The sequence below is a fragment of the Lutjanus erythropterus genome, chromosome 11 (assembly GCF_056507025.1).
Source record: "Lutjanus erythropterus isolate fLutEry1 chromosome 11, fLutEry1.hap2, whole genome shotgun sequence".
In the NCBI taxonomy this organism is placed as follows: domain Eukaryota; kingdom Metazoa; phylum Chordata; class Actinopteri; order Lutjaniformes; family Lutjanidae; genus Lutjanus; species Lutjanus erythropterus.
This window is the reverse complement of record NC_139327.1, coordinates 38,262,174-38,278,110: the sequence shown is the minus strand read 5'-3', so window position 1 is coordinate 38,278,110 and position 15,937 is coordinate 38,262,174. Positions and strand designations below refer to the sequence as shown.

The 15,937-nt window shown below is 37.6% G+C and overlaps 1 protein-coding gene across 1 annotated transcript in view; it reads right to left on the bottom strand.

The window, feature by feature from the left end:
* grk6 (G protein-coupled receptor kinase 6) overlaps positions 1 to 13,727 on the bottom strand; it is a 68,335-nt gene extending 54,608 nt beyond the window's left edge. Inside the window, exon 1 of the mRNA XM_084730054.1 lies at positions 13,508 to 13,727. Within this exon, the coding sequence (XP_084586180.1) occupies positions 13,508 to 13,559 (52 nt within the window). The 5' untranslated portion in view covers positions 13,560 to 13,727. The remainder of the gene's footprint in view (positions 1 to 13,507) is intronic.
* Positions 13,728 to 15,937: the final 2,210 nt, after the last annotated feature.

Here is a 15,937-nt window from a genome sequence, read left to right as displayed (position 1 = left end):
GCGCTGTTTAAAAAAAAAAAACGTGCAGCCGTACACTGCAAGCTTCAGTGCAATTCCTCTTTGACCAAAGGGGATTACCAACACTGACATGGATTGTTGAAGCAGTTATTTGATAATCACTACGAAATTAAAAAAAAGTAAGAATTGGCATACCTATGCCTATACCTATGGCGACCTATTTGCTTGCGAAGCAGCAAGCGAAAAAATTGGTTTCAGATGTCGCGGGGACGCAATAAAGTAAGAAAATCTGAATTAATTTATAAAAAGCAACTACAAAATAATAAATTCTAACCACTTAGAAATTCTATCAGTTTTTGTACTTGAAATCTCAACATTCTATTTTTCTCTTCTCAATCAATCTTTAAAATGTGAGAAAATAGTGAAAACAGCTAATCACAATTTCCCTGACATCTGTAAATATCTTGTTTTTTCCAGCCTACAGTTCAAAACCCAAATATATTCAGTTTACAGTGACACAAAAGCAGCAAATCCTCACATTAGCAAATGTTTGGCCTCGATAAATGACTTCAGCGATTCATCAATTCAGCACCTACGCTCCGATCGGCCACTTGTTTCTCTGACTGGGGAAAACAGCCGTCAATGAGCTCGGCTCACTCAGAGTCACTGACCAGATCTGAGATGTGGGCTGCGATTCAGCGATCTGGAGTGAGACTGGATGTGGTTTTTGCTTCTCAGGCTTCAAAGAGCCATGTGCTTCTTGTAAAGGCTGATAGCTGAGAGCACACGCATTAATGACCTGGATGAGCATATCAACATTTTTATCAACTCAGAGCTTCTTTCATCTGGATCTGAGCAGACAGTCACAGTTAAGACAGGTTTCAGAAAGTGACAGGAGCGTCACAATTTCAATATTACATTGAAAGCCAATCAAAATGAGCTTTTAATTTCAACAATCAAAATCAAAGGCAAAGTCACGATTCTCACAGTATTTCACTCTTAAAAAGAAAGTTGAGAAAACAAGCTGTCTTCATTAAATTTTTAAGTTTTATGTCAAACAACTAAAACAAGTTTTGCTGATCTATAACCTTTCATTGAGACGGTTTACTTCTTCTCCTAAACCAAATCTTTTAATGTTAAAAACCCAAAAACATCTGTACTTCAATAATTGTTCACAGTGAGCTGTATAACTGAAACTGCAACTAAAAATAAATTATTAGCCGGTATTCACTTTCACTTTAAAGGGACAGTTCACCGCAAAATCAAAAAGGTTTGGAGAAGTTTTGGAGACGCTGGTCGTGGACATGTCTGCCGTCTCTCCAATATGCTGCACTCAGCCTGTGATGCTCAAAACACCAAAATACACAAACTTTGTTATGAGCAGTTTCATGCAGGAACTACTTTGTTTCTAGTAGAAAATAAAGTAGCTTCAGTAGATTCTAAAGTAGTTTTGGTAGATTTTGCTGCAGTAAGAAAGTATTTCTTACATGACAGAACAAGGTCTGTGGATTAACTACAGTAGTAAAAATGTGTATTTTGGATTTTGGGGTGAACTGTCCCTTCAACAACTTTTGAAATACATTTGATTTTGTTTCTAAAACTTTTGTAAGTTTATTTCAAAACTTAAGTTTGAATTTGACACAAAAATGACAGTGTTTTTTTCTCTCCACTCCTGCCTACTTGCGGCATCCTGTGCATTTTTACAAATCAAGACTCGATAGTCTAAAAGTACTGTCAGTGATAAAAGATTCCATTGAAAAATCAAATTGAATCAGAAAAGTCCATTTGAATCGTGGATTTGGAGGATAGTGACGCCCCCGGTGCGTAAATTAAACTAGAGGTGTTGTTGTTATCATTATTATTTTTATATTTTACCTTTTATCATTCAATACACACACACTATTGAAGACCCCCTCAAAAAATGACAGTGTCAATATCTTTTGCACATCATTATTTTTGATTTGTTTATTAATTTATACATGTTTTCACTAACGTTTTGTTTCTTTTTTGTTTTTGTCTGTCCTTGTGTATTTTGTCTCAGTCATTGTTGTATCTGTAAAATCACTGTTGTATTGTTTTTGTACCAATTTAAAAAAAATAAAGTGAAAAATAAACTGGAAGTCTAAAAGTTTTTAAAGTTGCTGTCTGTAAACATCTCACTGTGTGTCCATCAGATCTCATCCAGAGGCAGGACACTTCTCAAAGATTCAACGTGAACGTGCTTTATAGTTTCTGGTGTGTGATTGGCCTCAGTGATGCTCCAGGATCAAACTATGCGTCAGAGCAGAGCTGATGTATTTACTGATAACAGAGTTGTTGTGAATACAGCCGCAGACTGCGCCGGCTGACGGGGAGAAAGTCGATGCCACGCGTCAGGATTTGCTATTCAAATACGACCAGGCAGCTGCTACTCAGACAAGCCCGAGTAAAAAAAAAAATGGATTATTGTCCTGGATACAATGCAAACAAGATGTTTTGTTTGTGTCCGGGAAACAGATGATAACATCAGCCACAGAATTACCAATAAGCTGATTGATAACAGAGAAAACGAGATCCCTGATGTCCGTTCTGTGCATTAGTGGAAATGTGAATCAAGACAAACAGCATGAGAACAGTACGGGCTGTCAGTGAGGCAGGAAGGCACTGAAACACTGATTCTCCACAAAATGATAATAAACACATAATTAGACAGAAAGCAGCTCAATTAGCTTTTAGTCAAGGAGGAAGAAACCATCCCACATGTTTCATCGCAGGAGGAAAGCTTTGTTACAGTGACGCTGAGGATTTAACCAACAGTCTGTGACATGATCTCCGAGACACTGAAGTTCAGTCTGACATGAGATAACAGAACAACACCTTTTTTGTCTTTAACATGTCCTCTTTTATAAGTGTGTCTCTTCATGTCTATCAATACTTAAAGATGCCCTGTGGCGTTTTCTTGTAAACAAACAAAGTTATGTGTTCATTCAGTGTTACCCAATAAAGCACGTGGCGTGTTTCCTTGAGCCCCGTTGAACCAAAGCAAACAACTATTTCCATTATCAAGAAATCTGCCAATTATCTTCTAGGCCAAAGCTACTTGAGGAGCTTTAAAGTGGTTAAGGTCTCATCTTATTACTGATGAAGCTATAAGACCTTCATAAGTTAACAAGAAGATCTGTGAGACGACTGTTTCTGTACAGTTATTCTTAATGGTTGCCACCAGGCTGGATTCTCATTGAAAGGCAGAGTTCCAGTGAGTCGTATGTGGGCCAGTTAAAAAGAGGCAGGAGATTTGTATCTGGACTTATTTAGTTCTATTGCCCGCTTGCCCGGGGCAAGATAGCAAATCTAGCAACTCGCTTGCCCAACCCAGCAAGAACTGACCTATTAAACTACTTTGAAAAGAAAAAAAAAATGCTGCTTTCAGCCTATTAACTATGAAAGTTTCCTGCTTTTCTTAATTAATTTACATATTAAATTGAATATCTTCAGGTTTTGGACATTTAAAGATATAAACTTGGACTATGAGAAACTATTTAGAGGCATTTTATAGATGTTGCACCTCTAGATTAAACATCAGGGATGCAACGATTCACCAGCCAGAGTTTTTCTGCGTGTCCGTCCCTGAGAGGTGAACAGACAGTCAGCATCACATATCCGATTCTGTGCCGGTCATATTCGCACACATGCTCTGACCGTAACGTCACCAACCGTAAACGCCAAACAGCCGTAAACTTTCTAGCTCTTCAAGCTAATGTTAGCCAACAGCAGACTGACAGTTAAAATCTCACCTACTGTTCTGACCGATGGACAAACAACATTTTCTCATCCAGACTCTGCATCTGTTTTTCTTACAGCAAAGTTTTACTGCAGCGATCGGCTGCACAACATCAGTGTCTGGTTTGTTTACATCTGCTTCCACACGAGATCACGTGAAATCGCATCCTGCAAAATCCTGTGAGATCTCACAAAAACTCGCAAGATTGTCTTCTCTCTAGTGTATAATATTAATATGATATTATATTAATATTATAATATTATAATAAAGTAATACAGACTGGCTTGGAGCACTTTTGGAGAAAATATTTAAGTTATTTAATAGTCATAGTTCATAATAGTGTTATTATGAACATCCAATTTCATTTTACAGGAAAAGTTGCAGAAATATTTGTGAATGCTGTCAATTATAATTAATAGAAAGACTGAAAATCGGAATCGGCCATGATTGGATTCGGCAGATCAGACCATTAAAAAAATCAGATATCAAAATATTGGAATCGCTGCATCTCTATTAAACATGACAAATAACGTTGATATTTGTTGTGATTTTATAACCACTAATAAATGAAATTCGTTGTAAAGGACTGAGCAAAAATTGGCTTCAGGCAAGCAGATTTCTGACCCACCTCCCCAAGTGGAATATCATTTAGAAACAGGAGCTGCAGGATGTCCTGACCAGTGCCGCCAAATTAGCAACACTAATGAGCTGTGACTGTATACGTAACAACCAATCACTGATCACCATTGTTTGTTGAGATTTATCTTCACAATTTAAGTCGTATTTTATACACGGACGGTGATTTTGTTCCAGGGCCTGGATGATGACACAGATGTTACATGTGAATGAGATGAAAGCAACTTGAAAAATGATATTATCTGGTCAGTTGAACTTGACTTTTTAAAATCTTGCATGCGTGTTAAACGTTACGTAATCGTGTCCAGTTCTGCTCTAAAGCCTGTGACATGTAAATGTGACATGACTGCGGTTCAAACCCAGTCTGGATGATCTACAGGATCACATGTCCCCTTTTATTTTTTCCTGAAAACCTTCAGTAAGCAGAGACAGAAAAATTAAATGCTCTATAAATAGTATTTTCCTATCCTGAGGCTTAATAAAATGCATCAGCTGATATACAAATGTTAGAGCGTGAAAAACAGTCAGGCAGAAGCTTATGATCTTCACTATTTATGTTACATCGCGAAGTCATACGTTCCCACAGCCCAAAGCGACATCTTCAACAGCAGAGAAAATTGTTTACCTTTAAAATGATATGAAAAAGAGACAGAAAATCGTTAGACTGCAGCTATGATGATCAGTGTTTCCCAAAGCCGAAAGTTACGTCCCCAACCCAAAGATATTCACTTTACTGAAAGAAACCAGAAAATAATCACATCTGAGAAGCTGAAAATCAAATATTTTTTTTCAAAACACGTGAATAAACAATAAAGAAATTATAAATAGTTGGTGATTAATTTAATAGTCGACAACTAAGCAATTGATCAACTAATTGCTGCAGCTCTAGAAATAACTTTTTATTATTTAATTTTCTGTTTAACCAATTGTGACAAGCGCTACATCCCACCACAACAAAATATATAATAAACTAATATATTTCTTCACAACAAAATTTCATGTAACATCTGAACATTTGTCAAAGCATTTGATTTGATTTATTTAAAATTATTTTTAAGGTTTCTTTATTTCATTGCAGAGATATCTAGTGAAGTTAGCACGCTAACCAGCCAGCCCCAGCCCGTCCTGTCTCGGAAGACCACTTTGTACCTCCAAAGGCGAGTCGCTGCACCATCTGCTCTGCTCTCAGTCCAGCATGACATGATAAATTCAAAGTTGCATTTAATTAACAGCAAAATGAGTCACTAAGAACATCGCCAATCAAAAACTGTAAAGTGACAAAAGTCTGCATTGAGTGGCTGGTCAGATTTATTATCTTATTTACATTTTCTCTGATCAGAATGTAACTAAAATCACAGTTTCTCATTTTAAACTATTTAATTTAGGCCATGCTTTTGTACAGTTATGTGCGTTTGGACAAAAGCTTAAAGGATTAATAACACATTCTTCCTCTTACAAATTAAAGGTTTAATGCATGAATTTTAAGAGTTCAATTCAATATACTGGATCTTTGTGCAGCCAGTGACTAACATTATTCTGTCAGATGCAACCAACCCTCTCAACAAGACTACACTCACTAAAACTGACTAATCTGATCAGATCTAATAAAAACATACGAACTGCTTGACTGTTATCAGCTAGTTCACAATGCTGCTTGTCCTGAGCTTCCAAAGACCAGTGTTGCATCTACACGGGAGGGGAACCCTCATCAGGCCCCAAAGGATTTTTTTATCTTGTGTGGAAAAATAACGCTAAATATTCATTAATTCTGAAATCAATCATTTGCATTTGTCGGAGCTCGAGTAAAGTTAGCATGAACATCACAAATCTGTCTGAGACGCAGCTGAAGATGGTTGAAAAGATCAAGTTTGCAATTTCAAATCAACAGATATTAGTTTGTTTCCACAGAGCAGAGGAAATATGGAAATACATGTCTGGATGTATGAACACACATGTTCCTTTATGTTAAGCATGAGAAGTAAAATGGATCCCTAAGATAATATTACAGCAATAATTATGCTAATTTCCATTAGCGTGTCAAAGGGAATTGCCATTATGTGTTAGCATTGAGCTACTGGACTAAGAGTTAGAACTGTAAAAAAGATCAATTTTGTTATTTCAATACCAGCAAATTATATCAATATGTAATATCACACGTTTTTAAAACAAATGCACCATCTACACATCAACCACCCCATGCATCTTGTCTGTTTTTGCAGTATGCACCACCAGGCCTGACAAAAAACTTCTAGGAAAAACACTGAAGACTCTTGAAAACTCCGCCAAACAGTTTATGAATCTTTGGAGGGCCGTCGCCCTGCGAGAAATAAGAAACACTGCAAACCGAATCAGCTCTAACCGATTCAGCAGTTCCACATTCACTCACACAAACAGAATTGGTCAAGGTGAAAAGATCCAAGTAAAAGTGCAGGTGACCTGGGTTCAACTTCCACCGATCAGTTGGCCTGTTGTGTCACGCATGTTTAAAACAAACGGGCAAAAGAAATGCGTCAAGAGAAAATTACACACTGGTGGATTTAACGCTTGGTATATATAGCGTAGATCGTTATGAAACTGTTTATTTTCTGCCTGTGGTGACGTCAGCCACATTCCCTTAAATGTACCAAACCTAAAACAGCTCACAGTAATTGTATGAACCGACAGCTGGTATTTTAATACACAGATTATCATTTAAAGGGCACATGAAGTGTCCTGATGTCAGGCAAGGAGAAGAACCTTGAAAATGTTTGAACACTGTATTTAAAATCACATTTAGTTTTCATTAAATGTCCTTAAACTCTATGATAATCATTATACTTATATCTTTACTAAGGACTCTCATTTGCTGCCATCAATTTGACCATCTTGTCAGGAGAATACTGACAGTAAATAAAAATATATATTAATCTTTTGGGAGATTTTTTTCTTCTCATGCTGCACAAGTGCTTTATCCCAGCACCTTCACTGTGCTTTTTTCTACAACAGATGAATGATTTACTCATGTAATGTGATGAATCACTTTATTCAAATTGAAGTTTTTGTTTGAGAATTTTTTTTTACATCAATGCATAAACATTCAAATGTAAGAACTTATATATAAAATATATATACATTTAATTCTTTATATTCAGAATCTACATGGAGTAGAAAAAAATGTTTTGCTAAACGTTCCACTCTTGCACTGCATTTATGTAGTTTACAGTGATGATTTTGGCAGATTTAACATCGAAACTGGGGGTACTTGTTGAAACACAAGGTCTCTAAAATCCTTAGAGACGTAAACAAAAGCAGCTTCTCAGTTCTAGCGGATGAACGGTGGATTTCGTCGGCTAAAATAATGACCGACAAGCAGATTTTATAAGTGTAGCTGGATGAAGTACGCTAATGCTAACTCCTTGAGTTGGGCGAAAAATCCATCTCCAGCTGACATTTCAATGTTTCTGACACATTTTAAAACAAGAACTCTGTGAAAGTGTAAATGTAAAGTTAGCTAACAGCATGATGATATATAACATGATATAATATTAATGCTAACTGACTGAGGCTAAAGCTAGCTTACATCTCAGCAAACATTGGTCAGATGGTGAAACACAGCAGAGACAACAAAAAAAATAGGCGTTGCTGTCCAGACTCATGAAACGGAGAGCATCGCTCTTCTCAGTCTCCTGCTCACCTTCAGAAAGCTTGACAGCTGTAGTTACGATTGCTAAACTATGATTGGACAGTGGCTATAAGCGAAGGGTCAATTGCAAAGTCTGCCTTTCAATTCAATTCTTGAAACTGAAAGCTTGTTTCGATAAATTTTCTATTTAATTTTGAAATTGCGACAAACATATCAGTCTCTACGTGGCCTGACAGGCAAAAAACGGGGCAAAAATGTCCAAAATTCACAAGCAGCTGCTCATGCAGCTTAACTGCTGTGAGCAAACTGTAATAACTGAAAGACAAACATGTTGATCAGCTCAGTTTCAGTGTGATTTCTTTATTAAACTCCACAGAGAAAGATGGATTCTCCAAACTTAAACCTGCTGTCTCTCTGGTGTCACCCTACATGATTTTCTAAAGTTCAAACTGTTTCCTCTCCTCCTGCCATTTGCAGCCATCACCATGGGAAGTTGCTTAATGTTGCCTGATGTAAAGGAAAACTCCACCCAAAAACATCATTGAGTGTAAAGTTAATGTAAGTTTTTGGTGTCAGGACTTCAGTTTAAAAACAAATACTTTCACCAGAAAATTAACAATCAGAGGGTGAGATCCATCAAAGAAGAGACAGAGAGAGACCTCTGACTTGTGATGAATCATACTGTGACCTTTCTTCACCTTCTCACTGCACACTGAAGATGGCTTTTAAGCAACTTCTAGACTTCTGCAATTAGATTTCAATGAGCTGGAACGGAAATCAGCACTTTGGAAAACAGTCTGTGGTAATGTAAAATAAAGTACACGATTAAGAATTGAACCAGGCATTTAAAAATGTGATGATTTTCAACGCTGCTGTGTTTCAGTCGCTCTACTCTTTGCTAGCCTCTGTTCCACCAGCTCCTGTCTCTCTGTGATTTTTCTAATACGGGGCTTTTTAATGACTCCTTCTGAAAAGACAAAACTGTGAAGAGAGATGAATATCCATGACAGAGGTCAAATTAAATTTAAATAAAGTAACGGCTGATCAGTAGCAAAGGCAGATAAAACTTTTCTGTTAAAAACTTTTAAATATTTAAGCTAATATTGTTCCCATGGTGGATCGGCTGTGGGTCCATCTTGAAAGGCAGCCGTGCTTCTTGGTTTACTGGAGAACAAGAAGCCAGAATCTTCTTTTCTGTTATATAATATATAGAGAGAGCAGCCGGAACTAAAGTGCACATGTCAAAAAAGTTATATTCTGAGTCATGCTTTGGGGTATGTAAACACGTATGTTTTATGGGATCACTTTATTAAACAGTTTTGTTGGAATTTCTTATCAGAATTATTTTAATCTGACTGAAGAAATATTGACCGTTAGATCATTAATTAACTGAATTAGTTAATCACCAACTATTGTGATAATCAATTAAATCGGTTAGAGTAATTTTCTAAGAAAATTAAGTCAAAATTCTCTGTAGCTTTTTACACATGAATATTTACTGGTTTCTTTTCTCCTTTATAACAGTAAAATGAATATCTTTCAGTTGTGCGTGAAACAAGACATTTGAAATTTTTCATCTTGGGCATCTGGGCGCCGATCGACAAGTCTCCAGCTGATGTTTTAATGTTTTCATTTGACACGTTTTAAAACAAAAACCCTGGCAATGTGTTTGTGTAAAGCTAGCTATCAGCTGTATACATGATATAATGTTAAGACGTATAAGACTGAGGCTAAAGCTAGATTATATCTCAGCAAATATTGGACGGATGGTGAAATATGGAAGGTATATCTATATGATAGACAACAGAAATAAGATCATTAATGTGGGAAAAGGAAGCGCAGGGACATCATTAGTGCAGCGAACTTTGAGACGGGTCACCTGGCTAAAGAGCTAAGCTAACTCAGCTTAGACCTGAGACAACGAGCCAGAGAGAGAGATGCATCGTCATCGGCCCACTTTGTTTCTGCATCAGCCCACATCCTCCTCCTCAAACCCCCACAGAACAGTGGGATCTAACAAGTTTGTCTGGAGGTAAAGTAAGCTAGCTAGTAAGCTAGTCTTAGTTAGCCAGACATGCTAACGTTTGCAGCTTATGTTAGAGCAGGTGAAGATGTGCTCTTGTGTTTCACGTTTTTGAGAGACGACAGAAAAGACGCCACTGTCCAGACTCATGAAACGCAGAGTGTAGCTGTTCTTAGAGCCTCCTGCACACCTTCAACATGTAGGGAAACGGAAAGCTTGTCAGCGCTAATTATGGTTGCTAAGCTGTGATTGGCCAGTTGCTGTTTGGAGGTGGGGCTTAGTGAAGGGTCAGTAGTCTGTAGATTGTGGTGTGTTTACACCTGATGAACATTTCCTGGCATCATCAGGCTGCATGAACCTCTTTGCATTAACTTCCATCAAACTTACAAAAAAAAAAACACATTTACATATTCACAAATGTGTCTTTTTATAGAGTCAAACACGGTCTAGTCAGTCTGTCCAACAGGCTGAGGTTGAAATAATGATGACATAACACTTTGTTCCCAGATGATAAAAGAACATCTTGTCTTGTCTCCAGTGAGCTCAGAGGTCAAGGCCAGCCTGCCGCTGAGAGATCCGCTGCCTTGCTCAAGGGCTTTTGAGCTGGGCAGATGGGTGTCAACACTGAGGCTTGAGTCCTGGTCCTCTGTGAGCACAGCAGCAGCAGCAGATAAGCTGAATTGAGCAGATAAGCTCACAGTGAGGGATCATGACACTCATCTTCTCGTGTCCCTCTGCAGATGGCATTAGGATTATGTTGGCAACGAGTCGCCACAACCTTTGTCTCCTGTTTAGAATAACAATAACAGAAGGCTCTGGTGACATTTCCATTGTTCACGAGAAGATGTCTGTATACTGTATATACTGTAAGTAGGGCTTACTCTTATATTGATATTAGAGCTGCACAGTTATTATCAAAAACAAAATATAATTATATGTAATATCCAACTTCAGAAGCTGCATTTTTTGATAAAGATGTTAAAGGGAAAAATGTGTGACAAAACAGCATCATAATGAAGTACTGTAGTGATACAAATCTTGTTCTCCATATGTAAGTAAACATATTTGTTTCGTACAGACCACGGTTTTTCTGCTGTGAAATTGAAAACTGCAGTACAAAAATGAATGAATAACCATGTGTCAAAATAATCACAGCTGATTTTAAAAGAAGACTAGGTATCATTTTAGACTCTGGATATCAATTTTAATGCTTTTTTGACCAAAAACCAAAGATATTCAGTTTCATATTATAATAAACAAAGAAAAGCATGAAATCTCCATATTTGAGACACTGAAACATGCATTTTATACTATTTTGCATGAAAAACCTATGCAGTGTAACAATTAATCAATTGTCAAAGTCATTTAATTCTTCATCACTTGCTGATTGGGCGTGAGTTGCCTGATCCCGAAATGGCGTTTAACTGTCTCCAGCAAGCGGGCTATCCTTAAAGTTGAGCCCCGGATATGCCATAAGTGTTGTCTTTTCCTGGTTTTAAAGGCTGCATTTACAGTAAAGACGGAATTTTCTTAACTTACCAGACTATTTGTTGCTTTTACCCGCATAGTAATTATATCCTTACTACCACTGATTATTTACCAAATATCTCATTGTGTTAATATTTTGTGAAAGCACCAAAAGTCATCCCTTTCAACAGTGTTGTAATATCAACATTGAAGTGTTTGGTCCAAAATATTATGATATTTTATTCTGTCCATATCACCCAGATCACACTGTTTGGTAGTTTAATTTACAGCAATGCATCTATTCTTTAAGATCATCACTGTAGGTTGTTTTCCACCAAGTTAGCTCTGGTTCTCGAACCGGTTCCGTTTAAGATTCTTGGAACATTGGTGCTAGTTTTGTGAAGCACCCAACATTTCCACCAGTTTTGAATGGAACCATAGAAATGTATTAATATAAAATAGCAATGTAATGCCAAATATGTCACTTTGGTTTCCAAGTAGTCACAATACCAGAAATTTAAACTTTGATACAATACAATGGCTAAATAATAATTAAACGCTAACTCTTTCAATACAACAGCAAAATATTTTTTTAATCTTAGACACACAAAATAGAATAACTTTTCCTTTCATTTAAATTCACAGTAAAGTATGTAAGACGTCACTGAACACTGTTTGGTTTTGGTATGCTGCAAGCCAAATTTCAGGGAGGAAAATAAAGACTAAACTGAACTGAGGTCTTTAATGAGCATTTACGATTTTTCCTTTTAAGTCCTGGTACTTTCAACACCATCAAATCTTAGTATTGTACTGTTTAAAATATGTGGTATTGAAAAAGTATTGAAGTATCATCATTTTTGACAACTTTATTCCCATGGGGAACCTGGTGTTTCTTTTTTTTTGGTTCCAGTTAAGAACCACAGCCTAAAATTATTGATATTAATTATAAGTCACATGGCCCAGTCCTAATTGTAAGTATGTAATTAATCATGCACAGGAGGCATGGGTACAAGTGTTTGCATTATGCTCTGATTCATTTGTATTTTAAACATTTGGCTGACCTGGAGGGACTTATCTCGATCTTAGGAACCTACAGGTGGAGCTCACAGGTATCAAAACATAAGTTCCGGAGTCTAAACTGCCCTACATGTAACAGCCATTTTAACAAGAAGGCTAAAACACTAAAATCATGAATTAGAAGTCAACGCACACAAAGCCAAAACCCCGGCCAGTATGGCACAGCTGCTATGCCTCAACATCCTGTTTCGCAAACGTCAGGACGATGCTGCAACATCAGCAAGGGAAACCCGATGTGTCGCTGCAGTCACATTTCACAGTTGCAACCCCTTCCGGACCTCTCAACTCTGCGTGCTCAGAGCCATGCCAAACTTCTGTTAAGAATCTTACAATTTAAGGATCCCTTTTGTTACAACCGTGTGGGTTCATTTTAAACAATAAGAAACAATGTTTAACAAGTGTCTGGGACCCACTCTTCAATTCGGCGCACATTAATAAGCAGTGTTTCGATACATATTAAACTATATCTGCCTAGATTGTCATCCCCACTGTCTTCTTTTACCGAGCCTCACTGTGGAGGTGGTTATCGTGTCACGGCAGTGTTATTGACCATTTACAGCGAGCATCGTCAACAAGGAAGGCAGAGATTTCATCTGAATAAAACTCTTTACACAAACAGTTTCCACGCCGAATTGGCCACTATTTGCTAAAGAGTTGGCCACCATTTTCAAATAAGTCATACTGCGCATGTATGATCACAGATAAGCCAGAAAACTTTAAATTGCTAAAGTTAGAAATGGAGTTTGGTTCGTGGTTCTCGCCACTCGAGAGAACGGCGCGTATTTTAGGTAATATCCTGTTCGTATTGAACCGCATCATCAAACGATTTGATAAGCGGCCAAGAGGAAGTGCAGTAACAGTTTATATCGCCCATGTCTGGGGCATCCCTCCAACCGTTGGACCGCTGCTGTGCGGGTAAGGTACCGGGAGAGAGGAGCTGTCAAACCGCCATCTCCATCCTTACCTTCCCGTGCTTTGAGCAGCACCGTGTTGGCTACGATGTTCTCCAGCTCCATGTTGATGCTGTGTAGGGTTACAGCAGCAGCAGCAGTCGGAGCTCCTGGTCCCCCACGGCGGCTTCAATTACAGTTTATCCTCCTTAAACACCGTCCACCACCTCCTCCCACCGCCCAGCCAAGGAGGAAAAATTCAACCCTCCGTTTCTGCTTTCTGCTCACACAGTCCTGTCCGGTAACGAGTCCGCACCCCTTCCCTCCTCTTTCTCCTCCTCTTTCTCCTCCTCCTCCTCGTCCTCCTCCCCCCTCCTCCCTCCGTCTCTCCGCCCTGAAGCTGCTGTCAGAGAGGAGGAAGAAACACAGACTTCTCACTCTGTTTTAAAATTGTCGTTAAATAAAACGCAGAACATGAGACAGATATCATAGACAGACCTCTCACTCTGCTCATACATGGTTTTTAAGCTAGCTAGCTACACTAGCTAAAACATTAGGCTACATCTGTTTTTTTTCTGATGACTTTCTAAGTTAAATCTCATCTTCCAGGATAAACAATTTTAATGAAAAACAATAAATACTAAGATAATAATCACAAGGCAAGTTTCTCAAATGTAGTAACCAGTTAGCTTAGCATACCAACAGAAACCTCTGGTGTGGTTAATTGTGAAAGTTCATCTTTGAAATTGGAAATAGTAGTTGCATGAAATGGACACCTTTGTTTTAACTTATCATTATGAAGTAAATGAAAATGAATGAATAGTGAAAATCTGAGGGGACGTGTGGCCATATTACATATTTCATATTTAAAACAACATATTTGATAGCCCATTAGCTGCCGTGAGACACCAGCCAGCCCTCTCACTCTGCTCATCATATTAATAAAAGAAGAGAATCTGATAAATCATTATTATTTCATTAATTTCTGATTGATCAGCAAGTGAACAGACAATGTATAGTGGAAAATCTGAGGGGACATTGAGCCATGTTTCACATTTAAAACATATCTGATAACTATTAGCTACCGTGAGACAACGGCTAACATTATGATTCAACTACTTCCTAGTTAACGTTATCATTTGAAAGAACTTTATATGATAGGAAGGTGTAAATTAATTCTGAAATATCAACACATATGTAACATATTAGTTAGTTAACCAGAATGTTTCTGAGGTTGGGTGAAATGACAGCCAGACATTTAACTTTAACGTTAGCCTACATTGCCAACTCGATTACATCCACTGTTTTACTTCCAGGTTTAACATTAAATAAATGTGCTCAAGATGTGTGTTGATATTTCAGAATGAATTTGTGCCTTTCTTATCATATCATGTATCACTATCGAACTGTAATGTTAGCTAGGAAGTGGCCAAATGCTAACGTTAGCTGGAGTCTCACACTTAGTGGGTTATCAAATGTTGTTTTATCTTGAAATATGGGTCGATGTCCCTCCATATTTTCTCTATCCATCATGTGTCAGAATTTTTAAAGAGATTTCAAACATTACTAATATGATGGATTATGATTCCTGTGAATCTGTATATCCAGAAAACTAATTTAATATTTGTGTTTATCAATTAGCCTATATTATTTTATTTTATGTTTGAAGAATTCCCAAGGTGTTTCACAGTTTTGAGGTTAGCAGTAAACATCTAGCAGGGTTGAATCTACGTACTATGACTTCCATCTTTATTTGATTTACTACTTTTCTATACCTTATTGATCAGGTACTAATTATTTAGCCAATACAAACATTTCCAGCCACTTCATTTGTATTCATAATGACAGTCACAATACATGAATCAATGAAATCCGGTTTCTCCTCAGGACCAAAACTGCTTTGGTATCCCTGGATGTATCAATCAGAATTGATATACAAATCCAGAAATCAATACATTTCTGACTCCAGAGCTGCTGGTGCTGCTGCTCTTTGTGGCTCATCTCTCATTCTGCAGAGAGTGGATTTCCCTGCACCGATCAATGAAAGCACCACGGTGCATTAAAGGTGCATTAAGAAAGACCATGTCTATTGTGTTGCTGTGCAGAATGACGGCAGCGGCTCATATCAGGCACAGGGTTGATAGAGTTATTAATCAGCTTCTGTCATTCGGTGATAGCTTCTCCTGGAAACTCACTAACTCCCTGAACCAAACTTCCAGTTGGAGACAGTCCTCATCCTGTCTCAGAGTCTTCATTAATGAAGAGAACAGTGTGACCTGAACTGACCTAAAGTGAGTAATTAATCATTTATTTATTTATTTTATTGTTAAACTGTTTGTCTGTGGTTTTATCGTTTTGTAAATGCCATTTCCCAAAATGTACAATATGTTGGCTTAAATCCACTTTCAAACCCAAGACCAGGAGTAGTGTAAGTTTCATCAGGATAGAAATAGTTAGCAATAATGTTACAAACTTGATAACAACAATATATGTACTTAGCAGTC